The 27854-nt window shown below is 40.1% G+C and overlaps 3 protein-coding genes across 6 annotated transcripts; 1 reads left to right on the top strand and 2 right to left on the bottom strand.

Moving 5' to 3' along the window:
• Nucleotides 1-587: 587 nt before the first annotated feature.
• tmub2 (transmembrane and ubiquitin-like domain containing 2) lies at nt 588-8150 on the bottom strand. Of its 3 annotated transcripts, XM_006638173.3 has the most exons (4): nt 6983-7121; nt 6773-6863; nt 5631-6201; nt 588-5052 (listed from the first exon to the last, which is right to left on the bottom strand). In XM_006638173.3, the coding sequence occupies exons 3-4, from the start codon at nt 6173-6175 to the stop codon at nt 4701-4703; spliced, it is 897 nt and encodes a 298-aa protein (XP_006638236.1). In that variant the 5' UTR covers nt 6176-6201; nt 6773-6863; nt 6983-7121; the 3' UTR covers nt 588-4700. The 3 variants fall into 3 exon arrangements, with proteins under 3 accessions (XP_006638236.1, XP_069041736.1, XP_069041737.1); XM_069185635.1 differs by lacking the exons at nt 6773-6863; nt 6983-7121 and adding an exon at nt 7325-8150; XM_069185636.1 differs by lacking the exons at nt 6773-6863; nt 6983-7121 and adding an exon at nt 7132-7317.
• A 96-nt stretch (nt 8151-8246) lies between these two features.
• On the bottom strand, nt 8247-15654 carry asb16 (ankyrin repeat and SOCS box containing 16). The gene is made up of 7 exons (XM_006638172.3): nt 15387-15654; nt 14363-14717; nt 13357-13624; nt 12305-12713; nt 10672-10755; nt 10118-10231; nt 8247-9360 (listed from the first exon to the last, which is right to left on the bottom strand). The coding sequence occupies exons 2-7, from the start codon at nt 14676-14678 to the stop codon at nt 9175-9177; spliced, it is 1377 nt and encodes a 458-aa protein (XP_006638235.2). The 5' UTR covers nt 14679-14717; nt 15387-15654; the 3' UTR covers nt 8247-9174.
• A 681-nt stretch (nt 15655-16335) lies between these two features.
• Nucleotides 16336-25735, top strand: hrob (homologous recombination factor with OB-fold). 2 transcript variants are annotated; one of them, XM_015361860.2, is made up of 10 exons: nt 16336-16476; nt 17113-17163; nt 17438-18622; nt 19380-19463; nt 21337-21468; nt 22219-22327; nt 23018-23103; nt 24207-24329; nt 24655-24874; nt 25411-25735. In XM_015361860.2, the coding sequence occupies exons 1-10, from the start codon at nt 16474-16476 to the stop codon at nt 25461-25463; spliced, it is 2046 nt and encodes a 681-aa protein (XP_015217346.2). In that variant the 5' UTR covers nt 16336-16473; the 3' UTR covers nt 25464-25735. The 2 variants fall into 2 exon arrangements, with proteins under 2 accessions (XP_015217346.2, XP_015217345.2); XM_015361859.2 differs by having other exon boundaries at nt 21337-21480.
• Nucleotides 25736-27854: the final 2119 nt, after the last annotated feature.

Here is a 27854-nt window from a genome sequence, read left to right as displayed (position 1 = left end):
CTGTAAAGCAGGCAGCACTTTCAAGCTTTAAAAAACAGGGCAAAGGCAAAACTCTTCCAAAAACAGACCTCACACAAACTTTCCTCCAGTGTTCTGCTTGTGCTAGTCCTACACGTTGTTTACCCATATTACAGTGCAATCTATCTCATTCAACCTTGGAAAGAACAGAACAGCATGATCTTTAACTGTATAAGAGACTTCATTCTTACCCAGTCTTCTTGGAATCTCAGAATATGCACTGTCCGATTTCAGTGTTGACCTGCAAGTACAAGGTTCATTCTGCCTTTTAAAAAAAAAAATCTAGAATCTAGGATCTAGAAGGAAATAGAAAGGCAATTTACTTATTGAAAGGAGCACTGCTCAGCCTGTAGAAACAGCACAGATCACCATATTGGTAGGACAGTGTTGGTCACTTGAGTTTTTCATTTTAAGCTTACCCAATTGCTATAATATTGGTGTAATTTATGATAAAATTATTCAACAATCTCACAGGCAGACTTTTGCACACACTTGCCAACACTGGGCTGAACAATGGGTACATGAGGCAAAAAGTTCTCCAAATTGAAATAAAAAAAAACTGCATGATGTGACATTTTAGAAATAACTGTTTATTATCACTGTATTTTACATCCTTTCAAAGATACAAGATACAAGAAAATGTTCTGAAAAAGAAAAAAGACAATGTCAGTGCTGTCCTCTGTGAAAAATATCAGGCAACTCTGAAATGTTTGCCATTCATTTGCACCTTTAGTATTAAGGAATGATGGAATATTAAAAAGCAACATGATAAACAAAGGAGGGCCCGTATTTCAGTCTTCATTGCAAAATAACCTGGAATGCTACACAGTTTAAGCACAAGATTAATCAACTAATCCTTAATCTTAATTCTTAAGAAAGGTGCACAAATAATTGTTCACAAATTGTTGATTTTATTTGAAATTGAAATTGTTTTATTTGAAATGTCTTCACTAACACTGTGGGAACATTGTTTGGCACTTTTGTGGTTAGGGTACATATACTGTATCAGTGTATACTGCAGACTAGTTTATACATTTACAGTTGGTTTTCACAGTTTTACAGCTCTACATTGGCATGAATCAGTATAAGCCTTTTTTATTGTTTTGGTGTCTCTTGTACAAAATGTTTGTCCTACAAATCATATTACAGTGTGGGAAAAAACACACAAAAACACAAAAATGTTAAATTCATCAGTAAACTCAATGTGTCCCAAACCTGGTCCTGGTGGAACCACCTCTTTTCTTCTAATTTGTGCCTCAGAAGAATTATTAATTGTAACCCGATTTAAACATTCTGTTTGGGGCACATTTCCAAAATCTCTTCTAGCTCTTAATAGGTTGATTATTTAGCGAGTTTTAGAACCTCCCTCACATGAACTGCAAACAACCGAGCCTCTGCAAAAAAAAACAATCTTTAGGAAAGTGCTTTATACATTGTAGGTCCCATCTGTATCTGTTCATTACCTATCAGGAGGTATGCAATCAGAAATAAGGGCAAGCAAATTGGGGGGATGCTGCTTAAAGCTTGGCAAGCTGAAGCTGAAAAATTCTCCTGAAGCAGGATGGTTCTGAAATGCAGGAGTGAATACAGAAATGCGTAAATACAAACCAAAAACCAGAATGGCATCCCAGGACCAGGGCGGGCAACCACTGAAGTAGACTACAGAAATCACAACGCTACCATCAGCCTCTCAAACGACTGAGAACACTATGAATGAAAAAAATGCATCTAATGCTAAACAGTAGCTTTGAGCTTCATATTTAATTTTAAACATTTTATAAACGTTTACGGTTTAAAGTTTTGGAATTAATTATTCTTTTAATTCCAAAACTACTTATAGCTATAGAAACAATGATGATCCTCATCTTATTCAATTGATTTCTTATTGTAATGCTACTGTTAGTATTACCATCTACCTCTTATGGATGTCCCACTAAACAAAGTCTTGTCATAAATTATTGTGGACAAGAGCCTGTCCCTCTTCAGTTTGACTACATATTTGCCATACTGATGACAACAGAGCTTTTTTTATTTTGTTTTTTAAAAACAGCACATGCTTTATTTACAAGAATAGTCACTAAGTGCCACAACAAGCTGTTTAAGAGCATTCTTGTCTTACATCTTGAGATATCCAATGTTATTGCAAACTTAGTCTATTCATGACAGGCCGTATATCACAAACTGCAAGTAACCAAGTGCAGGGACAAACTAGAAACTCTCAAAAACAGTTTGCACACATAGGTATAAGATTTCTGAAACAAACTGATAAATATAAATACCATTAATGTAGTTTCTTTGAAACAAGAGAAAGGTGGTTAGGTGAAGAGGCAGGATTGCACTTATTGCATTCTTCAGTTTTTACAAACTGATTGAACTGATTTGCTAAAATAGATCACCAGGTTACTTAAACTGGAGAAGTGTTTTTATATTATGTATAGAATGTTGACTGGAATACATTTCACAGAAGATTCCTTATAAACAACCTCTCAACCCTTGTAACTTTTCTTTACTGTAACCTTTTCCGTACTGAAACTTGTATGTTAAATTAGTTTACTTCATGTCAGGATGAAAAAGAGATTAATGGACTGTAGCAATGACAAATATAGTTTATGAAAAATATCACACTTAATACATTTTTGCAAAAGCTTGTTCTAGATACTGGGTGCCAATACTTACTCTTGTTGGTGTTTTTTTCTAAAATGCATATCCCGATTAAGATATTCTAGATCATGCTGACTATACCATTAAAAAGTTTCTACTAAAAAGTTTAACTAAAAATTGCCAGGAAGCATTCAAAATAAAGATGAATTAGCATTTCACAAAGTTTAATATACCTTGTAAGAAAACACTAAACCAATTCCCCAATCTCATTTCTAATATTAAATTTAAGACATTCTTCCAGAAATATTTATTGATACTTTCTAGATTTGGAAATGAAGTGCATCCTCTGTTTAATTTTGGTAACCATTTTAAAAATCTAAGAGCAATCTTAATGGAAGAAAAGAGTAATAGGCAACCTAAAGAGAATATAATAATTTACTACTGGATTTAATAATTAAGGTAAATGATGTAACTGAGATGACAAACACAGAAGACCTAAATGACAAGAGACATTTAACACTGTGGAGTGCTTTGTGCCATATTAGTTTTGAGTTTGAGTGAATGTTACAGTAAATGTGAAAATGTCTTAGAGGAAGCATGGATTTTTAAAATCTTTTTTAAAATCTTTTTATTTTTCCCCGCTCCAAAACCTTTGTTGTGCGTAAGAAAAAAAAACCTTCCCCTTCACTGGATTCTATCACTCATTGCATACTGCATTTTTAAACATTTTTTTCTAAGATGTGCTTTTGCATTGAGCTAGAATAACACTATACTTTAAGGAGGTAGTGAGCTGCCTTTTCCAATCGGAAAAGGGAAATTTCTTCTTAGCTAAAAATAAATGTATTTTAAGGTGGAGGGGGATGATAATTTAAAAGTGAAAGTACTAATAGTGTGCACATTTGCAAAGAAAAATGACAACAGATTCTTAATAATTGTGAAGGTAGTAGGTTAGATTTGATGATGTGAACATCATTTTCTGTTGATGCCTGTGAAGTACCCAGAGAGATGAATGCTGCCCGATACAAGGCAATACAAGAGTATTTTTTCTTGGTTTCAAGCCTTCTTTAAGTTAATTATTTCTATCACTACATATATACACATCCATTTGGGCTGTTTCTATTGCGACATGCACAAAACCCAAACTCCTACAGTATAGAACACCATCATTTAGAGAGGAATGGTTGTAACAGGAGTCACTTTATCCAAGATCAAACAGGACACAATGCTAGCTCTTCTCATGTTACAACAGTGGTTAAAGCCAACAACAGTATGACAGTGTTTCACAGCATTGTCCAACTGAAACACAGCAACCAAATATTGACTTATTTCAGGTGTTGGTATATAACATCACAACTTCTTAATTAGCTTGCAAGCAGCTTATTGATCCAATATTGTAGATGTCTGATGCTGAGATATAAATCTCATATCTTAATTCTTCAGGCCACTTTTAAGTATGGCTTTAACTGCTGTGTTACTTGATCAACTATTATGATGCCAAACTGAAAAAAATACATAAACGATTTTAAAAACAGTACACTTTTTTAACAGTACACTGAGTCCACTGAATTAGCTTTTTTAAAATGTATTATTTGTGAAAATTTTAACTTCATGATACTCTTGCAAACTTTATCGCTGGGAGCCAGCAAGAAGTAAGTCGTTATCTGGGAGTGATTCAAAAGGCAGAGATCTACAGAGTGCTCTGTAGCAAGCCAAGCATGCAACTAATGTTAACTATCACCCTTGATTTCCGTACAATCCTTTATTTTCATCAGTGTTTGAAAGCACTCTGTCCTAACATCACTCCTTGAGAGCCAACTTCCACCTCGAAGCAGGCAGAGCACTGTGCTTATTGAACACACCCCTGACAGCCCGATCATTACCTTTCACAAAGTTCAAATTACATCCCTGAAGTTTCCTAGATGCACAATACAGAAAACCATCCCTGCTAAACCTCTCCATGATAGACCTCCCATCCCAATCCAGTTACACATGTGAAAGTCAGTTGCTCCTTTGAGCTACAATCCATCTGTAGCTCACAGTAACAATCACACGGCTTCCCTAATCCAAGCTTGTTTTACCTTTTACCGACTGTACATCCCAAACACTAAGAAGCTGAAGAAGACGGTGACACCCACTAAGGACACAGTAGCGGGTGCGGTGAAGAACTGGCGGTAATTGATGCGGAAGTACCAGATTATTGCCAGCATGACCACAAACATAGGGATCATTAAGTTGCCCATATTGAGTGCGATACCACTGTGCTCTCCTACCACCACAGGGTCAGGAACAGGCTCCTGTATGGCCTGTGACACATGACAATGGATTACACTGTTATCGGAGATGTTGAGGGAGAGAAGTGTCCGTGTCTGGTCCTGCAGCAGCTGACCCTGATAGATGAGCTTGACCTGCTGCTCCTGTCCCGAAAAGTACTTGCTGTGAAATGAGAAAACAAAGAACACAGGAGTAGAACAAAGGTCATGACTGAGAGATCATTCACCCCAACTTCTTCATCTGGTTGCAAGTAGCTTATTAACCCAAAGATCTTGTACAGCCATTTCTTGACAGAGCTCCAGACATAAAAGAAGTTAGTCTAGCCAGCTGGGTCTAATAGAGCAATATACATGTTTTCGAAATTCATGTTACCATCGGCTTTTATTTCCAAGTGTCTTCATCGATGATCTTACAAAGACAAATTGATATAGATTGTAATCATAGCAAATTTTCTTTGTATCTACAATGAAGAGCCCAGAGCACATCCAAGAGATAAAATGACACAGTAATTCAAGTGTTGATATCTCTTAAGTAGAAAGAGGGGGTACATTTAATTGGTATAAAATGCTGTATTGATGAGTAATCGACATAAACAACAGCAAAAACCTACTCAGGTCAAAATGAAGATTCATAGCAACCTAATGCAAAGGGATCTCTTGTTAGTAAGATTGCTAAGAACTCCATCTCCCCCATGACCCTGGATTGGAATAAACGATAAGAATGGAGGTGAGCTTCCCTACCTTTTCAGCAGCCCAACGGTATCATCAGGCTTGACTACAGCCACCTCCTCTGTATCATTTAAGAATTTGAGGCGCACTTGGATCTGTCTGTCTTCGCTGTCTGCCCCACAGCTGCCGTTCTGGTTGCCCTCCTCCTCCAGCCTGGGCGCGGTGGGCTCACTGGTAGAAGCTGCCCTCTTTCTCAGCCCCTGGATATTCAGGAAGCTGTCTATGCTGGCATCGGCTGCCCCCTCCCCGGGCGAGACCGCGTCCGAGGACCCAGACTCGGAGCCGTGCTCATCTTCGTCCTCCGGTTTGTCCTCCACAATCGGTGAAGCAGGCTGGGGTTCACTGGAGTCCGAGACTGGGGGTCCCCCGATATACCCCTCTCTTCTACCGAGGCTCACCAAAGACGTATGGTTGGCAGTAGTGAGGATGGTGCCCAGGATGTGGTCGCCGCGGTCTGCCACGTATGTGGAGAGCCAGGCCAATACCAGTGCCAGGCCAAAAAGGACCACTCCTCCAACTACAGTCACTTCATTACCAACTGCTTCGAGTAGCATCATCCTCGACTGCCAACTCCCATTGAGCTCTGAGCACAAGGTAAAGCAAGCACAACATTAGAGGAGCAAAATGAAGAGCCCTGCATTGATCTTACATTTGTACCACAAAATAGGGCTCACACAGAGGCCTAGCCTACCCCTTTAGAAAACAGGCCACGTGTATATGAAATATTTAACGTGATCTTCCTGTGCAAAAGTTATACATTTCCTAATAACAGGGAAAAAAAGAAGTCAATTGGCTTGCTTGATTTCAGATCAGAAAAAAAACATGATACGTTTTTTTTTCTCAATTATGATTAACACGAGGCAGAACAGCAACACACTTCAAAGATTAACACATATTCAGTAGGATTTCATTTGTTTCACATTTTACAATACAATGACCCTGCTGGATTTTAGACGGCATTCAAGCGCTCTAATCGAACATCATATACTTAATGAACGATGTATTCCCAACATACACGTAGTCCAGTACATTGACCTCCACGATATATATGTCACGTTTAAACACTTTTTTTGCGCGTTTTCTTGTCATTATTAATTAGGATTGACCATCTATGGTATTAAAAACCAATGCATTAAAATATTTCGTTTACGTACAGATTCAATGTGAAGTTAGCAATCATCCGGCTGCGCTTTCCATAGGCTCAAATTATTCAACTTCGACGTTTTGTATGAGAATGTCGACTTTCTAAAGGAAGCGGGTTAAAATAGCAAAACACTGCTTACCAAAATAAACGTTTATATGGTACATAATCATGCTGCAACCACAAAACAATTCTCGTGATAAAAGTAAAATATATACAGTACCATCATGGGTCCTGCACACGATCAGCTACTGAAAAACTGACTGTAAACAGATGAGTTAGTTTGCAAGTTAGAATATAGCAAATTGTTACACTGCGAAGAACCATTTTGTAGCAAAAATCAAAATAGTTTAATTGGGAATACCTACTTACATTTAAATGCGGAAATAACTGTAAACATTATCCTCTTTCAGTCTATCTTCCTCTAAGTAGAAATGTCAACATTAGCTGCGACCTTCGACCAGACGTAATTTTTACAAGCTACAAACAGACAAAGACTGTTACCTAGCCGTTGCCGCACCTTGCTAATTCAACTATAGATATATTTAAACAGATAAAGCATTACCTTTTTAAAATTTTCTTCCAAACTATTTTAATCTGGTCAGCCACCAGCAAATTTACGAAACGCTCACTCCCAGTCCACACACAAACACAAAATGTGCCTACGTCAGACACGGCACATATTGGCTACGTCACGCAGTTCAAGAGGGACACAGATCCCGTAAACCTTAATAATGTTTTTTTGCCTGAACTCGAGAGGTTGTGAAAACCAGATGAATAATATTGACAGTATTTTAAAGGTCACGTTCTTTTACAATACCGTATGTAGTAACAATGTTTAGATGTTTGTCGATTGTGATTTTTTTTTTTACCTCGGTCATGATCGTTAATGATGAATATGTGCATATTCATCCATTCAAGATCTGTGAGACAACAGCGCCATCCGATACATTATGTTTAAGGTTTTGTAGTTCTTGCTACTGTATGTGGAAGATAGAAGATCATTTACCGGGGTTAATGGTGATAATGCTTTAACATATAAATACACATCTTTTGAGGAACACCATTCCGAAATTATTTTAGTGAAAGTAAAGAAAATGTGAAAATGCAAGACAAACTGGTCTCCAAGCACTTTTTCACTTTACTCCAGCTCAGAGTACAGTTGTCCAATTGTAAATTTGCTTCTATACAATATGTACTTTTATTATTTGGTGAGACCAAATTTGCATTGGCATGACTGCAAGTTAATTTAAACACATACATTATAATTATAATAGTTATTTGCATTTGTGTAGCACTTAACTGTAGTTAGAACTTTATAAAAAGCCAGTTGATTTTTTCACATACTGTAAAAAAGAGGACCCTATTTCGTTTATGGCTGCATGTCTGTATTCCCGGAGACGTGCATGTGAAAGATCTCTATTACAACATAATACTTTTCTGTTAATCTCAATGCACTTAAATAACTGTTGTGTGTATAAGATTCATAGGGGCACATTTTTTATTACATTTTTCTCTTCATAACTGTGGACAATTTAAGCAAGCTATTATAAAACAGATTGTACAGCCTATAACAACTGTCAACAATAATTGTGCTGCAATTTGTGCACTCTAGATAAGGCCCTTAGGGACAATGCTCTGTTTCACAGCTGAGCAAAAACTGTGCTTTTACATGTGGAACCTGCTTGGTGATCTGCAGTATTTTACTACATCTACTGAAATTTAAAACACCCTGGTGAACAGATTGTACAAACGTCTTCTTAAGAATGTGTCAAGAGTGTCCCTGAGCTGCCTGGCAAGGTGTTAATCAGCTTTATCCTCTCTCAGAGTTATACCACAGGGCCTGTTTGTCATGCTGCTCTGAGCCACTGTGTGACTCTGTGCTGCAACACAGATGGTCAACCCTAGGCTACCCAGTTTTCACACCAGTGTAGTTATGGAGGGGGGTGGAGGGGGGGGGGGGGGAGATGTCTAGGCCTGGAACCATACCTGACCAGCTTGTTTAGCAGCCAGTCCCTCCTCCACAGCATAACCTAACAGTGTGGACATGCCTGTACTTGAAACCACACCACTAATCATATACTGATGTCCTATCCACATTCCCTTGTCAACTTTCACAGGAGGAGATTCTGGCATTCAGTAGAATACATTATTAAATATGGGCCTGCCAAAAGATATCCCTTCTGATCAAATATATGAAAGCCCTCTTTTGGCTCTAAATGCTGTCTGAGCATCACTTGCAGTTCCAGCATGCAACGACACGGATGTTTTGATAATTATTTTAAACCTGTGATCCAGCATGTGATCTTGTCGCAAAAGTAATTGGAGACATGAAGACAGACTTAGATCTAATCAACTGATTCTTAAAATTTCAAGGAGGAAGATGTCATAAATTCTCTAGCGGTGTGCCAGCCATTAAGTCAGGCATCCTTCCGTGCTGAGCAAGAGGTAGCACTTGAGGGCCTCGGGCAGGGGCAGCTGGGTAATGACAGAGTGGCAGCGATCTCCCAGGTGATGGCGCAAGGCACAGCGTGCCAGGTGTTGCAGTCGACGGGGCTGGTTGGTCATCTGGACAACTGACTCATAAAACGTTTGGTGTTCCTGAGAGGAGGAGAGAGAGCATGCCGATCAATGATTAGACAATAAGGGCTATGCAGTGGTTTAGTAATGCTGCCTCTGCTGTCTCGCAGTGTTGGGGCTCTGGGTTCAATTCCAGACCTGGGGTGCTATCTGCGTGGAGTTTGAGTGTTTGCATGAGTTTCCTCTGGGTGCTCCAGTTTCCTCCCACAGTCTGTAATGGTACGTCAATTGGCTCCTGGGAAAATTTGCACTGGTGTGAGTGTGTGTGCCTATGTTTATGCCTACTGGCTTCCTGTCCAGGATGTACCCCACCTTGCACCCACTGCTGAGCTGGGATAGACTCTGGCTCCCTGTGATCCTGAATTTGGAAAAGAGGTTACATATGGATGGATGGAATAAGAAATACATCTAAAAAATCCAGTGAGGCTTCTTGAAATGTAATGTTAGTGTAGTGATGTAGCCATCTCAGCAAGAAATTGAGAGGAATTTACTGCCTCTCTATTTTAATCACCTGTTCACTTTTATGAGTTGAGAGTCTAATATTGAGAACCTGTGATAGAAACTAGGAAGTTGTGTTTCTAAGGTTTGTGGCAAGTTATGCTGTTTAGTTGGAATGTAATGATTAATGTTTGTTTTGTTTACTATAAATACTGTATTTTTTACAGGGTACAGGGCAAGATCTCAGAGCAGCTTCCCAATGACAATGGAAAAAAAAACTTTTTTAATTTTCTAAACATTTTCAAATTCTTTAATTGTGAAAAAAAAAAACAATATGAACCTGCCAGACTTGTGGTGGAACACTCTCAATCCAAGAATGACACAGTGGGACACTGTCATATGAGTTCAAGATCACTTCCATGGTCAACGGCGACATGGCACACAATTTCAGCATCTAAAGTGACAAAAGCAATACTTTATCGTACTTGCATGAGGCAGACATTGTGTTAGTTTTTTTAAAATGCTGAAAAAATATCACCATTTTCAGAAATACTGTGCTCTTTTCACAGACAACAGCAACATAATATAAAAGAAATCCAGAAGCTAAAATGTATGCATATTTCACTGGTGATTTCAAAGAAGAAAGACTAGAAGAAAGGAAGAGGTGCTAAGTACGAGCGTTTTCAGGAAAGAAATAAGATGCACAGTCAGTGAAGGAAGCTGCTTCACGGGATCCTTTGAGAAACAGCTAAATGGGTGGCTTGAGTCAATAATGAACAAAAGACAAATACGTTTCTAGTTTTTCGTGTTATTTAGGAATAATGCACTTATGTGGTTTTAATCCAGGAAAAATGTTTGCAGATCTCATGCTCAGCATTGGCGTCTCTACCTGACCTTTGGGTGCACTGGCTGTGCCCCGTGATTGAGCAGCGAGCGGACAATGCCCTCTGGTTGGTTGTCCAAATAGTCTTCTACTACCTGCAATGAAGCACAGCATGAATAAACCATGAGAAATGACCACTGCTGAGAAATGTGTAGACAGCATTATTGATTGATCAGTGCCATACAACAGGCAAAATTCATTTTAGTAATAAAGGTCCGTACCTAGATGAGTGGAAAAGTTACCCAGAGAACATACATTGGGGTTCAGAACCAGTTATTTCATTTTGCAAAATAGAAAGCTTTTTATATTTCTAATTTTTCACATCTAACATGGTTATACTGTATATACATTAGAACGTTCTTTCCTTAGCAGAAAGCTACTCTTATTAGAACTAGCAAGGGCCTCACCCCAAAGCACATGACTTCTCTCCCCTGTCTGGTGACACCAGATCTTCACTGGGCCATGAGGGAATGGGCAATTTAGAAAAGCCAAATCAACCCAGGCAGCAAGTCTTGCAGAGGGGGGTGCAAACTAGAACACCCTGTGAGAAGACCGATGACATGCCAACTCCTCAAGGACACCTGAATCCAGACTCTGGAGCTGGAAGGCAGCAGCGGTAACCACCACACCAACAAGATTCCCGATTAACTTTCAAATTGGAATAATATACAAATATATATTCATTTACTGAATCGTTTTTCATTGTCACATCACATTAGCCAAGTGTGACATGAATTCTCCAATCTGTGGTGTAATATATCAAGTGCCAGGCTAGAGCTGCCAAACTTCAAAAGCTGCAGCGACAACAGTGAGACACGTGCAGTTTCTCTAACCAGTGCTTACTCTGCAAGACACAGTGGCACGCGCAGCTTGTCCAATGATGTGTGGCCAAAACAGTGGGCATTTCAATGGAGTTTGTGCACGGGTTCTTGTTGACCCTGGACAGGTTCAGAGGTTGCTGTAGTGAGCAGATGGGATTTACAGATGGCAGTTCCAAACTGGGTGGGTGTGTAAGAACAAAACTGCAGTTCTAAACTGAGAAAAAGATTATTCAATGCTTTAATGTTCCATTCTATATTCCATAAACAATTTTGATAATTAAGAGTGGAATTGTTCTTTAAAGAGTTGAAAACTACTATCCAATAACAACAATTTCTTATGCGCCAGTATACTTACCACACACAACCTCTCAGTGGGGAGGAAGCCAAGTCAGAGACGGGGATTATTAGGAGGCCATGATTGAAAAAGGCCAGGGGGAAATTTGGCCAGGACAACAGGGTAACAACCCTATTCTTTTCGAGAAACGCCCTGGGATTTTTAATGACGACAGAGAGTCAGGACCTCAGTTCTATGTGTCATCTGAAGGACAGCGCATTTTTACAGTATAGTGTACTGGGGCATTAGGACCCACACAGACCGCAGGGTGAGCGCCCCCTGCTGGCCCCACTAACACCTCTTCCAGCAAGAACCTTAGAACCTTAGCAAGAACCTTAGCTCACACCTGCTGAGCTCCAGTGGGCTGCCAGTTGTACGTTGCAGGGTGATATAGCTGCTGGCTATCTGTTTGAAATATCTTCATGTTGTTCCCGGCCATTCTCAATATATTTTGTTTTGTTTCTCAAAAAAGCCCTGCTCTTTACCCACTTGTAACAAGCAGTCCATGGGTGTGTAGCCAGCGCAGTTGGCGAGGTTGACAGCAGCTCCGTGCTCCAGCAGCAGATCTGTGATCCGGTAGCTGCAGTTGGCGCAAGCATTGTGCAGCGGGGTGTGCTGCTTCCTGCCCGCCACCCTGGGGTCACCCCCGCAGCCCAGCAGCCGCTGGACCACGCGGTAGTAGCGTCCGCCCTCAGAGGGCCGCTCGGCGCCCGCGCAGGCCGCGTTGAGCGCCGTCTCCCCCTCGCGGTTACGGGCGCAGACGTCCGCTCCGTGGCAGAGGTAGAGTGCCAGGTGCTCCTCCAGCCCGCTCCTAGCTGACACGTGAAGAGGAGTGACCTGGCTGTCTCTGGCTCGAATGTTCACTGTGGCCCCGTACTCCACAAGGAGCTTGGCACACCTGAGAGAGAGCAAGGATGGAAGTCAGTCAAGAGCCCTTTCCCCAGCTTTAGAAAAGTCGGGTCGCCATCAGAATATGGGAGAGGCAGGCCCGATTGAGCCATGGCTTGAGCCATGAAACACGGTTTTTCGAACATATTGATTCCCAATTTGATCTTAACTTAAACTAGCGAATCGTATCATGTAACACTTGTTGCTTCACTAACGTCAGCCTGGACAGATTTGTATTTTATGATTGCACCTTCAAGAGCATTTGTTTGGTGAATCGGTGTTTTGACACACATATATATATACAAAAATACAGTGTATATCATGGCCTTCTAATAATCACCCTCTATGATCTGGCTCCATCACTCTGTTAACTCCTCCCCACTGATAGCTGGTGTGTAGGGAGCGGACTGGTGCACTATGGCTGCCAACACATCATCCAGGTGGGGGGTACATTAGTGGTACATTAGGGGTCTCCATTACTTGTACAGTGCTTTGAGTGGAGTGTCCACTAAAGCACTATATAAGTGTAAGGATTTATTAATTATTATTATATTCCGTCTTCCTCCCGTGGGTAAAGGCTTTGGCCTCACTTGTGGGATGAAAATATATGGGGAATTCATCCTAAAGCACTTGTTCCGGCCCAAGACACTCACTCGTAGGTGTTGGGAGTGCTGCAAAGATGCAAGGGAGCACTGCCCTCTGTGGAGAAGCTGTTAGGGTTTGCACCGTAGTTGAGCAGAAGCTGGACGCAATCAGTGTGACCACCAGCACAGGCATCGTGCAATGCAGTGCTGCCCCCAGTGGTAGCATTGACTTCGGCACCCTGAGCCAGCAGGGCCTTGACACAAGCAGCGAATCCCCTGCCTGCGACAACACGAAGGGCTGAGGTTTGCTTGGTTTTCGGGGCCAACGCCCAAAGTCCTGATGGAGAAAGGAGAAAACACATACCTGTACTCTTAAATCCCAATGGTACACTATTTGCCCAATTCTTTCTGTAAGGGGATTTTATATAAAATAAATATGTAAAGAGTCTGTGTGATGAAATATACAGTATATTTGCCACTGTAGTTAGGATATAAGAGCACAAGAAAGATTGCAATGGGGAGGAGTTTTATCCCATTGCCTTTTTGAAAAAAACAGGGAATCAGCTTCAGCTGCATGTCTCATACTCCCACAATCCTTTGAGTAAAGTGGTATCCCCTGTTCTTGATTTTAAATGCACTTTTACATTTATAATTGAGTAAGTAGAGCCAGTTTCACACGGATATAAATGTATACCATAGAAGTATGTGTACACATCCCTTATAATCATAGCTGTACCAGTCTTCCCCTCTAATCATGGAATTTTCCAGTTTACCCAATCAATAAATCTGAAATATATCTAAAATGAGTTTCAGACTTCTGTATTATGGACAAGGCCATCAGCTATATGTAGAAATATTAGTGGCACTGATATATTTTCCTGTTCTGTTGCCTTTAGAGTCACCTTAAAAAAGTCTTGTGGGGATTTCCTTCTTTCTCTTGGCAGAAAACTTCAGTTAGCAAGACAAATATACACCAAAACATGGCCAAAACAGAGCAGCAACTGAAACAACTGCAATTAGTGAAAGCATTTTTGGACTTAATTGACTAAAATTCCAAATGCCAGCAGAAGCTTACCCAGCTCAGAGGACCAGACCATTTCATCTTGGACCATTTCCATGATGACATTGGCCATGGCCTCGTCTTGGAAAATAGTCTTTACTTTTTCAACATCCCCGGACAATAAGGTGCTGTAGATGACGGGGTCTCGGCAGTACTGGGGCTCTGGGGGCCGCCGGGGGCCCACAGCCTTTCTGACTGCCGGAAGTGGCCTCCTCATGGTCCTAGCCTGTCTGGCCAGGGCTCGGCGCTCTCTCTCCCAGTCCAAGTGCTCCTGCTGCAGCCTCAGTGACCGCAGCGTGGCTGAGGTGAAGACGAACGTTTCTCTGGACATGGCAGCAGGGTGGCGGGGGTGTTTCAGGCCGAGTTTATCCTGGGGAATTGCAGATCAGCACATTATCAAAGCCTCCCCCCCAAAAAAAAACAAAACCCAACAAAATCCCATTTCTGAGATATCCAACTCTGAGCAAAATAATCGTAATGAGTGCCACACATCATTCAGGTGGGTGTTGCAATTCAGTGGTTCCTGTCCTGGACAGTATATAAAGTGTTTCAGAATCTTTGAGATAAAGGTTATAATAGAAATGCAAGACATTCTTGTTATTATTACTAATAACAGTAATAATAACAGGAAACTGAGAGGAATTGCTTTCAGGACTGAAATCTGAAGCATATCTTTACACAATAGGGTTGTGGGGCTGGTAAACAAACTGTGAGATACTGTATGTGGGTAAAGATGATCCCTTGGGATCCTTCAGGAAATGGTTAAACAATTTTGGATCAATGAGCTACTAGCAACCAATTGAACAAGACAATATCACAATTTCCTTGTTCCTTCTAACCATTTTTATATACTTAAGGTTCTAACCAGCAAAATAAGCACAAACAGAGCTAAAATAATGTAACTACAGTACATGTACATTAATAACAATAAATGAAAAGTCATTCGTTTTTGGAAAGCTTTTCCCCCAAACCTAACAATTCTTTTACTAGATAAATTTATTCTGAGTGGCTAGATGTGGAGTTTGCCAAAGCTACTTACACATAATCCAACATGAAGACGGCGCTGTACTCTCTTCACCTTCCTCAGAATCTGATATGGCTGTAAATCAATGCTGTTTATGAATTATTCAGGCTCCGAACGACCTGGAGAATTCTTTTGTTTTTCAGAAGATAGCACAGGTTTTCATCAAGAAATATTTTGATACCGGCCTCCTAACTGCTTGCATGCTATATCATGGAGAATGACAGATACAGATTGCTTTTTAAAAAACCTGGCGTAATGAGACAGTGGCTGTTTTGCGGCAGGAGTGGTGTTAACCCTGGTTATTAATAGAAGGGCATCTTGCACTCTGCACTCTGAAGCATGAGAGCTACTTTAACAGATGGCACGAGTAGTTTAAGCAAACTCCATATTGTTGTACTTGTGGGTGATCAGAATTTGCTCAACAATGATTTAATAATAATTTATAACACTTGTATCGTGCTTTTCTGGACACTCCACTCAAAGCACTTTACAGGTAATGGGAATCCCCTCCACCACCAGTGTGCATCCAGGTACTGACCAGGTTCACACCTGCGTAGCTTCAGTGGGTTGCGGGGTAATATGGCTGCTGGATTTCTTAAATGCCAACGGCTTGGAATAGCTAACACCTCAGCCTAATACCCAGTCACCCTTACACTGGAATTAGTAGATGCAATGTAGAGTGTGAACAAAATACAAATCAGTAATCATCAATTTCTTTTATTGATTCTCAGTGATTGTTTTTTTAAATGCATAAATATATATTTGCAGTCTGACAAAACAATGAACGTCCTTCCAGTCTATCTCCACGACCTCTCTGATCTGACGACTGCGAGCCATGAAGTCATGAATTCGTGTTGCAAACCGGCAGACACCGCACTGCCACAGTTTGCACTCCAAATCCCAGGATACTGCATTCTTGCGTTTTTCGTCAGAGCGCCAAACGTCATCAACTGTGATCTACGTGTAGAAGTCCTTGAATTGTCGCGGCAATGGTAGCCGCCTGGGATGGATGTTTCTGTGATTCGAGATTTATTTTTGGTGTTTCGTTTGCAGTTTGTCACGTTCGTTCCTCGTAACAGTAGCGGTGTACAGTATTATTGTTATGGTAAGACGAGGTTGCATATGCAGAGAGACCGTCTTGATTTTGACAAACAGTTTTGACACTCTTAATGTTTCCTTTTCTGGGGAAATCGGTTCGAATAATTCATTACTTTTTAGAAGTCGAATTAAATAGTGCTGGCAAACTTCTCGTTCTCAATTTTTTATTCATAAATGCTGTAGTTCTGCAAATATAATACATCGCATTTTCATGCAGCCTAGACAACTTTAAAGACACGATTTTTTTAGAGTGTTAAACCTGTCAAAATACGGTAGCGAATGTATCTTGACAGAAAACGAGGAAACGACTCCTAATTAAGTAGTTCATGGCTTTTAAATCTCTCAACACGGAATTAAGTTGAATTTTTTATCTTAATGTGAAAGTGGTTTCTTAATCGTATAACGGGGTTCCCTGAGAGAGATTAATTTAATGAGCTTTTAGTATTTTAATTTTAATTCCTGTACGAATAATACTCTTGCCTCATTACGTCATAATATTTCTGAAATTCCAGTTCTCAGCTAGGCTGTGTAGTATATAATTGCTGATTTTTTTTTCTTCTCTTCTAATTCAGGGCGAAATTCTATAATACGTTTAAAGGAAAGTGAGCAAAAGAAAAATCTCTTGTTTTGGGTTGTTTTGCAGGCTTCCAAGTGGAGTGAATTATTTAACGTGGGAGAAGAGTTTGATGATGAGGTGTGTGAATTCTTGATTTTTCTGCTTTTTATATCTGATAGAAATTGCCTGTGTAGAATTCTTTGTATATTACACTTACTCTGGGCATCTATGAGATTTTGTTTAGTTATTTAATAACCAAATACATTTAAAAATAAATTTAAATGCTGTTTGGTGAAGTGTTTCCTATTGAGAATGCTTACAAAACTGCTGTGCAGAATGTGTCAAATAGTTAAAACTACTGTTTGACACCCGATGTCCAATCTTACCTTTTTTTTCCACCTTTTTCTTCTAGGATAGTCTCTCTCTGTCTTATTCTCCCAGTACCGTGCCCGCGCAGTCTCCTGTTAATGAGTCTCCCGTTGTCTCAGTTCTGAGAGCCCCTTCGACAGCAAACCTCCAGACAGCCAAAACCAGCAGTAACCTTCAGCCCCACCGTGCGATTCCTCCTGCTTTGTCTCCCTCCATTCTGCTGCAGCAGCATGGCAGGAGTCAAATTCCTGGGAATCCCGATGCCCCAGCGAGTCCCGATTTTGACCTTAGACCGCCTCCCGTTTCGGCAAACTCCTGTGGGCATCCTCCTAAAATCTTAAGTGGAAATGTTGCCAACACACAGCGACAGTGCTTGGCACCTGTGCCAAGGCTGAGTGAAAAGACTGCCAGTGGTGAAAGGCTGTTGGCTCCGGTGGTTGATGACTTTGACGATATAGACTGGGATACAGCATTTGCAGATATAGAGGAACCTGTATCCAAAGTTAACGGGCACCAGCTTACGGTGAAGAACAGTCTCCCTAAAATGGACAACACAGGTCCACTTCAGCCTACTGTAAAGCAACCCAGGGTGGAATTTGTTTCTCCAGCCAAGAAGCTACGAGCCTCGAATTGTGGTGGTGGTCATCCGCAAGTGAATCCTGGCTTGCAGGACACACGCATGGAAAACATTGCACCCAACACTTCGTGGGGCTCGGCACGGCAATCTGCACACGGCGTTCAACACTGTTCTTCCTTCTCGGCGCAGAAGTTTCCCAGTTTCAATCTTTCTCCCTCAGCAAAACGTCCAGATTTCTCGACTGGAATACAAACGCCAATATGTTTGAATAAATCAGGCAGCATGAATGGCGACTCTGTTCTGGCGCGGACTCCTCTAGCTTGCCAAGAGACTGCCAGGAATACTAGACCAATGACTCCATTGCAGAGCCAAAAAGTCCATAGCTTACCCAACAACAGAATGCAATATCTACCAGCTCACCCCTCTTTAAAAGCTGGTTCTCCTGTGCCCAGTATGGAGGGCTCTAGACCAGCCTCCAGAGAGTCCAGTTTTTCTGCTGTCTCTCCCAAATCCCTTCAAGCTCCAGTCTTTACTAACCACCTTGTGCAGCTGGTGTCAGCTGCCAGCAAGATACCACAGGTGCCCCGTTTGGACCACCCTCAGGCTAAGATCAGAAGATTCCCGGGCCCAGCAGGCCTCTTGCCCCAACAGGTAGAGAAGATATCTAGATGTATTTCTGTTTTTGATATTAGTAAATAACTTGCATCATAAGTGAATAAACCTAGATCAAACGTGATACCCAGTCTACTTTACATGTGAAATAATTAGCCCACTTAATCAAAGATTCTTCTGGCTGTAATCAGTAACTGATGTATATGTATTGATGACAGGGCTATGAACATGAAGACGATTTAGAAAAACTAATATATCCTAACCAGTATGTCTGATAGATAACTGGAGCTATGAAAAACTATATGAATGCAAGAATATACAAACTCCAAACAGAAACCAAGGACTGAATTGATCTCAGGGTAATGAAGTCATGGGCCTTCAGAGTAATCATATTAGTATTAAGATATTGAGATTGTTTCCTTTCAGCAAAGTTGAAGTTGTGGTTGGTGGCATTTTTTTAAACAGGCATGTTCTTAGCAATGATTAAATACGGTTACATAAACAGAAATGTTTTTTTCTCTCAAAAGTCACACAATTAATTTTTAAAGCAGTGTTCACTAAAAATACTTAATGCACTTATTTATGTAAAACCCCCACATGAAATAAGTATGTTTTGCATGCACGGTTCTGTCAAATAGTTTGTCAAGACTTTTTGGAAATTGTATGCTTTGGTGTACTGTAAAAAAGTGATGCTGACATTACATGTTGCTTTCAAATCTTCTGCTTGAAGGCTTCCGGCAGAGATTTGGAATTTCACTGTGACTGATTCCCTTCCTTGGTGTTTTTTTATTTGTAGCCCAGTGGAAGAAACTTGGATGAAATCCTAATTTCCCACCGCCAGGTCCCAACTCATGGAGCCCTGGCCAAACTGCAAGCCCAGGTATCGCTGAGCTTCCCTAAACAAAACTGATTTAAGGTCTCTTTTGACTTTGTCTTTGTCACCTGACCCTTTATGTGGCGTTTTGGAAAACCAGGCCTTTCTCTGCCCCCAAGTAAATATACACAAGTCCATAAATTAATGAGCTGTCAAATCCAGATCGTAAGTGGGAAGGACCTGAGTTTCAGAGGTCCCTTGAGCATCTTCTACCCTCTGTTGTAGAGGCTTCCTCTTTCTAAATGCTCCTGAAGCACTTCTGCACCTCCACCTGGAACTCAGACACTGATGTTCTGACCTTAGAAGGTGTCCTTCACCTGGCCAAGCAGGTGGAAATCAGGTGGTCGGGAATCCAGACTGCACAGTGGAAGGGGTTGAGAGATGAAAGCCAGGATACGGAATGCACTGTCCTATACTGCTGCCCTGTGCGAACAGGGTCATTTATATACCCAAAGCATGCTGGGATATTATTTCATTAATTAACACATGGGTCACATCCATGCAAAAGTCCTTGCATTCAATCAACTTGCTGTCCCTCATTTACCCAGGTGTTTCCCTTTGTTTGTCCACTATTTGTATGTGGTAAGCCCATCTTGCAAGGCATTGATAGTCAGCATTTTCTGCCCGAGAAGTGGCTCGATGTATTGAGCTCTGAGGAGTATTATAAACTATGTGAATCATAGGAGTAAGACCAAATACTGATCTGTTTTTGGGTGACCATGTTGTCCACAATCCCCAGCTTGATGTCAGACATGACTTTTAAAAATCTTTTTTTTGCTACTAAATTGTTATTTCCAATATTCATTAACAGAAAACACACAGTGACTTTTAACACGTGCATACCAACAAAGCAAATAATATAGTATTATTGTTTTGTTTGCTCTGCTTTATAATTGTTTTGTAGTATAATTTTAAGTTTGACAAGGATGTTTTATGAGTTACGCTCACTATTAAAAGGGTTATTTAAAACCCTCTAGCAGAGATACAGCAATCTAAGTGTTAAAAGTGCACATACTATATTTCTAAGGTTAAGGCTCATAATTTTTGAGGAAGGCATCGTATGTTAGAAATCATAAATCAGCCAGAATATTTGTTGTTTGTTATGGCAGCACAGCCTGTTGTCATGGAGGCCAATAGCATTTCTACAGGGCCCTCTGAATGTATCTGTACCCTTTTAAAAAAATATGAAAAATGTCAGACTCTAATCTTACAGTGTTGCACAGACCGAAGTCAGATTTGTTATAAGGTACAGAAAACACGAGGGTCACGTTTTCACCACACTTTCAAGGATTGCTTTAAGTAAAATCCAACCAAAACAAATCTAACACTCTGCTCTTTAAAGTGCAGTAAACCTGGATGGAGGCCTCTGTAGGTTTCCTGTTTCCCTGGGGTATAATGGGGGTAAAACAGGAATCATTCTGTCGCTGCATGCACTATCATGATTAAAGTGAGGCTGCGGGCAAATGGTCAGACTGTGTGTGAGGTCGAGTCATACATTCTGTGCGTATCATGCAGCCCTCTGTCTGTTTCACCTCTGGATTGGTCTGGTTTGGCTCTCTCATTATGCAAAAGCAATACTGCCTCAATTAAAAATACAAAAAAGTTTGAATTGTCTTTGCCAGTGAGCTTTTGCCATTTGGTGGCTTAGCAGTCCTATTTGGCTTCTGTTGAGGGGTTTTACTAGTTAAGGTGAGATATTTGTTTACTGCCTAGAGGTCTGAATACCAGCGCGTCATATAGGGTGCAAGCAGTATTTAAAGGATGAATGCTGAAGGTGTAGTACGGGTTTTTTTTCTGAAAATAAATGAGGAAGACTGCAGGATGTACAGAGTATAGTTCTCAAAATGGAAGACGTTGTCTGTTCTTCATTACACGGCAGCTCCCCAGTTCCCAGCAGTCCTCTCCGCAGGAGGATGAGTTTTACAGAGGGCCGTGGGCAGCGATGAAGGCTGAGACAGGCCTGGATGAGAAGAATCCCTCCTGCTTTCTGAAGACCTACAGTATCATCATGGTGCTGCGCAAGGTCCATTCAGTCTTTCATAGCTTGCCACTCTCTAGCTACTGGTGCAAACTACAAATGAAGCCTGAATATTTCTTTTAATAGGCACTGAGCACTCAGCATGTAACTGACATCACTAACATTTGTAACTATGTTGTCTAAAAATATTCGGAACTATACTATGTAATTAGCTATTCCTATCAGTTTGTTTACTGCAATACTAATTAGTCTAGGGATGCATTGTAATGGATTCTCCATATAAATATTTACAAAATCATTTTATATTGTTTATATGGTTTATTAATTCAGATATTTAATATTTATTCAGATTGTAATATTTTAACTGTTGCATGCATAGTATATTTCCAGTTTTGTAAATGCTAAAATTTTTCTTTGATTCTGTTTAAACTTAATACGTATTTAGAAGTAAATGAATAAGTCTTAACGGTATTTCGTTCTTAATAAACATCCCCCAGAATCTAAGGATTTTTCTTTTGCATCTGGGGGCTTAGTGCTGGAGGGACAGTTGTTTTCTGCAGCTTTTCGTTTGAATGTGGCTCTTAGTAAATGGACCAGTTTAGCACAGGTGCTGGCAGGAGATACAGACTCACAGGACTTCCAAGATTGGGATTGGGCAGCCACTGTGCTAAACGTTCCGGACACTTTTGCTCTTAATAGGTTTACTATTAGATTCCCTCTTCTTGCATCCATCACCAAGCAGCTGCTTCCACATGACAGTATCTCTGTGTCTCGTCTTTCCAGGCTGCTTTAAAGCAACTTTCGAAAAACAAGGTCCCCTACATGGCAGTGGTGGTGAAATCTATAACTCGCACCAACAATGATGCCAAAGCCGTGTTCAGAGACCCTACAGGTATGGCGGAACTCTCTACTTAGACTGAAATTGGATTTACAGTGTGCAACTAGTAACTATATTAAATTTGTTTCCAGCTGAACTGACTCCATTGATTCGCTTGCTTGTTTAGACTTTTATTTAACTTCTTTCTTTGGTCAGTCCTAAGTGTCAAAAATCCCCAACTTCAAGGGTGGGGTGACACTGTATCAGCCACACCCATAACTGGAGTGACATTGCAGCAGACATCTACAACAAGCATTTTTTTCTGCAATGATCCAGTTGGTTATATTTCAGGCAGTAAACCTGAATGAGATTGACAAAGAGTTACCAATTACAAATCATATTTTCACAAGAGGTGAAAGCAAATTTACCCATATACCTTAGACAGAAAATTAAAACCAGTTTTTGAATAGGGAACTTAGCTGGAGCAGAATCCAGATGAGGGCATTTCTCCAGGAGCACTCTGTTGGGAACCAGTGTAGTAAAGTCCAGGACAAAGATGAGAAATGGAATTAACTGTAAAAAGTGTTCCCTTTCACTCATAATATTATTTAGGAAAATGAAATTAAACTCCTCCAAAACATTAGGCACGTCAAGCTTCTGGAACAATCATGCACAATTCTCCCCTAACAAAATCGCTCTATGTCAGAGGTTTGCAAAGAAGAGAGGTTTTGTTATTTCCTTATTTCAGAAGTGATCTCTTTGCAGGGGAAATGCATGGGACTGTTCACAGGCAGCTGTTAGAGACAAGACAATCTGAGCTGAAGACAGGGGCTGTGCTGCTTCTTAAGCAGGTATGCCAAACTGTGCCTCGCATATACCTGCATTAGCTCTTTTCCCTTGGCATGGACTGTGAAAAAGATAATTCCAGGAATGGCACGCAGCAGATCTGCAGAATGTCATGTGCAGCCACCTTGAGGGTATAATAATACAGCCAGTGTGCGTGAAAGGCTTCCTTTGCCTTTAAAAGACAGCACTTTGTTAACCAACCCTAGAGCTAGTCTGTGTGTGCTTTTCGTTTTCTCATTAAAGGTCTTACATAATGTAGAGTTTGGATGTTGAATGTCTTTTGCAATTTTTTTTCTTATGGAGTAGTTTGTACACAATCCCAGAACCTAGAGCAAAACATCATTTACTTTTATTACATTCTTATGTCTTAAGTATAGAGGTTCTGATAGCACAGCACACATTGTTGAATCACTAGTGTATTGAACACTTACTGTAGTATGACTTAAAACTAGGTCATGAAAAAGAAAAGGGCATGAGGATTGACTAGACCTTGCGTTATGACACAAGGTCACATGATTAATCCATACACAGAGTTTGAGGTGTTGCATAAATAAGATGAAGACATGAAAGATTATAGGGGAGCAGGATCCATATTCTGATAGTCATTGTTTTACACAAATAGCTCCTGTCCTGTTTTCTGACAGATCTGAAAAACTGAGAACACATCAGCAGAACAGGATGGGTATACACTATGGCTGCTTATGGGTCTGAAAAAAAAAATCTTATTTGTCTGAATCACACATGAATGATCCTTGACTTTGGTACACAAGGAAAACATTTCGGTCCAGACACTTAACATCAAGTCTGAGTTAAGTCTTGAAATGAATATATTAAGAGATGCAAGCTCAGACATTGGGACACCAGGACATAAAAGAACCATGTCTGTTCCAGTTTACTAATTTAGGTTCTTGCAAAAGATGCCCTTGGGGATTTTGACAGGTGGGTGTTTAGACCAGTCTGAAAGAGTTGCCGTTAAGCACGGTGGCAGGGAATCTGGAATGCAGAATATCGTGGGTGATGAAAATCTAATTTAATTTAAATAAAAAACAATAACAGGGAGACCCTGTTTAAAACCTTGTTCTCCGATATTGATCTGAATTCTGCACAGGTTGGAGTGTTTTCTCCCTCTCATCGGAATCATTACTTGAATGTGACTCCAAACAACGTGCTGAGAATTTACTCCCCTGATTGGAGTAATTGGACCTCCAGCGAGCTGTCCCAGAATGAACTAGTAAGCATGGCTGACTTTGAATATCTGTTCATTACTTCCGAATTTGTCAAGGCATTGATTCATCATCCCCAAAATTACACTTTTTGTACTGTATAGTACAAACACATTCTTCTTGTGTTTTTATATCACGAGGTGCTAGTTCAGACAACACAATTTTGATTAGTTTGGGCCCTCAGTACATATTTTGAAAGTTAACCCCGTAGCACTAACCAAAACAGAATGGTAAATTGATGTGAAAGCATAAAGCAGAACAAGCTGTTGTCTCTGGGATACTGTAAAATGAAATCATTTCCCAATTAATTAACTCTCAATATCCCTCTTTCAGAAACAAATGCACTTAGTGCCTGAGATGAGCTTCAGAAAGGAACAAGATAGTGCCATCAATATGAACCTCGTGTATGAGGAGGAGGAGGATGATAAAAGTAGTGCCAACATGGCCTCCAAAACACCCAGTACCCAGTTAAACAGTGCCAACAGTAATCCAGGACGAACAGCACCACAGACACCAGGAGCTGTAGTGGTGGATGATGATTCGTGGGATGCAGGTACACATTTTTCAGTTCACTTGTTCTTCGGGTTGATATTTCTGAGAGCATACCTGTATTATAAAAGCAACCTGTATTCAGTCGCTATTGGTTACAGTTCTTAGAAATCCATCAAACGATGGCAGTAGGAAATAAATCTCCAGTACCACACTGGATAGAGGTGCCATCATACAGACATCATACATCACTCTTTTAACAAAAATGCATCTTTAATGATGTAGTGTCGGCATTCTTCAGTGTAAGGAGATTGTATTTTAAACTGAATTCCTGCATATACTGTGGTCATGTTTATATCCCTGCTTTTAGAAATAAGCAGGAATGTCAGCTCCAATTCTTGATATAGGCCCTGAAATTTCACATGCTTAAGTTTCTTTTCTGCCTGATCTACAGGATATTTAGGGCTAGAAGAAACTCTTATGCATGAATATGATTGCTGCGTCTGCTGGACCTTTGGAGTCCTTGGTAGCTGTAGAAGAGTGTTATACTGTATAAGTGTTGATTACTGTCTTGATAATTTTGTTCTATTCCCCTTGCAGATAACCTTGATGACCTGCTGGGAGAGATACCGGAGGAGGCTTACTGTTTCTGAAATGAATCACACAGCACTCTGTAATGATCCTGTTATGTAGGGGGAGACTCTAAAGAGATACATGGGCTGTAACCTTTGTGCTCAAAAAGGATGTCTTTGCTTTATGTTTTTCTACTTGTTTTTTTGTTTTCAGTGAGACAAATAGCAAAAAAGCTGCACTTTTTTAATATTTATTCATTAGTTATTTCTGTATCTAATGAGAGAAACTGAAAAAATGTTTAAGAATTGAAGTACACTAAATACACAAACTTTGTGGGGGATTTGTGTTAAAAGTGAACTTGTTTTGAATCTTTATTTCAAACTCTTGGTTGAAAACTATTAATACACAAAGCAAACAACAGTGATCTTCACGTCTAACAATACACTGAAATAATAGAGGTAAACCTAGGTACGAGAACAGATCAAAACAGGAACAAATAAACTGGCAGGTTTCTCATAGTGGCAGCAGGCTGAGAGATTAGGACAACACAGTAAATGAACCACAGCTGGAAGGAAACTGCAGACATCACAGAATACTGCAAATTCATTACAGAATGACTCTTCCAGCATTCCTTTCAATACAGATTCGACAAAGGAATCCATGTGGTCCAGAACTTCCTAGATTTATGCTGAAAATCACAGGTCACTTTTTGTAATGGAAGAAACTCTTTCACTAGATTTGCCTCTTGTAAATGAAAAATGAACTTTTTATACATAGTGAGGGCCAAAAATCGTCAGGTTATATCCATGGTGAACGTCTTTTCCCAAAACAAGCTGATGGGATTGAAATAGGACCTAGCGATGATACACAGTTCTGAAATGGTACTTTGTTAAAAGAAATAGGGGACGGCAAATATCAACGTCATTTGATATTGTCTGAAATGTGTTTGTGAATGAAACTACTGTAGCCTTTTCAAATTTACTTAACTAAGCAGGAAAAAGTGTTTAATTTTCTTTAAATGATTTAAGAATGTTATGGTTCAATAAGAAATGGGTATAGACCTAAAAGACTCTGATTTTGAAACCTGATGTTTGAAATAGCTATCAGTAGGTCAGCATTAAGAGTAGTAGGGAGGCCACTGGCCACCTTCCACTGAAGTACATTTTGGAGATCACCAGTTTTTGCATTGCAGCTTTCACTAGTTGGTATGTATACTTAAATTAGAGTGTTCATGTACATAATTCAGATCACCTAGACTTGCACTGGAATTACCCCATCTCTCTAAAGCAGTGCTTGTGCCAGCTCGTTTACTTAATAAAGGCCTTTACCATATAATTTCACTCAATATATCCTATTGTTGAGACTGTGTGCCAACATAATACTATGAATGACTTCAGTATTGAATTAAACCTGTCATTTAGCAGGTGAAATCTATTTATTCAGCTTCACAATTGCGTGATGAGATTCCTTCAATTACCATCTGACAAATGGAAGTTATTAGCTTAAGCATACAGCTTTGAAACACTCCTAAATTGAAGCCCCAAACCTTGAATGCCAGACTCGGCATGGTGCATTTAAATGAGTTGAAATGCATTTCCAACCTGCCCTAATTGCTTTCATAGAACTAACAAAGTTTGGATCCTTTTAATCAAGGTACTCTCGGTGTGAGGTGTTTGGGATATACGGGGAGCAAAGTCATTTTTTAAAGTGCAGGAACAAGAGCTTTTCAGTTCTGTGCATTCAAATGGCAATGCAAATAACAGGACATTCAATTAATTTAAAATGTTTCTATCTTGATACTAATTTTACAATAAAACATTATAGGAATAATTGCAACATTGGGAGAAAGGATGTAGATTTTTTTGGAAATGTACAGTTGGTTAGAAGGCCTGAGTGGTGGGACTAGTGAATTTATGAAATTATTATAGTCAAAATGATTAATGATTTCCTCTTATCCCAGTTTGTAAAGGTACCTCATAGGCTGAGCAGCATTGCCAAAGGAATATTGCAGCAGAGGCTAACAAATGCAAAACTTTCTTTTTCAAGTGGGTAGTTGCGTCACCTGAAGAAGGCTCCACGGCCGAAACGTTGTGTTCTCTGTCTTCTTTTTTTCAGCATGGAATAAACCTATTGTTTCTTTTTCAGTACTGTTACAGTAGACGTTTATGGGATTAAGTAGTGTGAGTAGGTATATTTGATTAATAATAAAAGATCAAGAAAAAACAAATGTAAAATTTAATACAATTAAATTCAGTCGAATTGATACTATCTACACTTAATTAATGTGCTGTTTTGTTATGAAAAATCTTAAGACAAAGGATAATGAAAGATGCTGTATATAATAATACAGTTAAGCGGTTAAGAGATTAAATTCCCCATTGTTGCCCTGGAGCCTCTGTTCAGATTCCTTAGGGGAATACTTTGAATGTCACCACAGCTTCAGGGAAAAACTGCGTGAACAGGCCGTGCAA

Source organism: Lepisosteus oculatus, chromosome 28 (genome assembly GCF_040954835.1).
Source record: "Lepisosteus oculatus isolate fLepOcu1 chromosome 28, fLepOcu1.hap2, whole genome shotgun sequence".
Classification (NCBI taxonomy): domain Eukaryota; kingdom Metazoa; phylum Chordata; class Actinopteri; order Semionotiformes; family Lepisosteidae; genus Lepisosteus; species Lepisosteus oculatus.
This window is presented reverse-complemented; position numbering and strand designations above follow the sequence as displayed.

Bases quoted from the DNA above. Each gene is read 5' to 3' on its own strand.
- asb16 (XM_006638172.3), bottom strand. From the start codon at position 14,678: ATGTCCAGAGAAACGTTCGTCTTCACCTCAGCCACGCTGCGGTCACTG. The intron at 10,232-10,671 runs GTCAGGTAGAGA...TTGTCACTTTAG, and splicing joins CACAGCCAGTGCACCCAAAG to ATGCTGAAATTGTGTGCCAT. The intron at 9,361-10,117 runs GTTCATATTGTT...TCCTCCTCTCAG, and splicing joins TTCCACCACAAGTCTGGCAG to GAACACCAAACGTTTTATGA.
- tmub2 (XM_069185635.1), bottom strand. From the start codon at position 6,175: ATGATGCTACTCGAAGCAGTTGGTAATGAAGTGACTGTAGTTGGAGGA. The intron at 5,053-5,630 runs GTAGGGAAGCTC...CTCATTTCACAG, and splicing joins ACCGTTGGGCTGCTGAAAAG to CAAGTACTTTTCGGGACAGG.
- hrob (XM_015361859.2), top strand. The intron at 17,164-17,437 runs GTGTGTGAATTC...TTTTTCTTCTAG, and splicing joins GAGAAGAGTTTGATGATGAG to GATAGTCTCTCTCTGTCTTA. The intron at 21,481-22,218 runs GTCCATTCAGTC...TCGTCTTTCCAG, and splicing joins TCATCATGGTGCTGCGCAAG to GCTGCTTTAAAGCAACTTTC.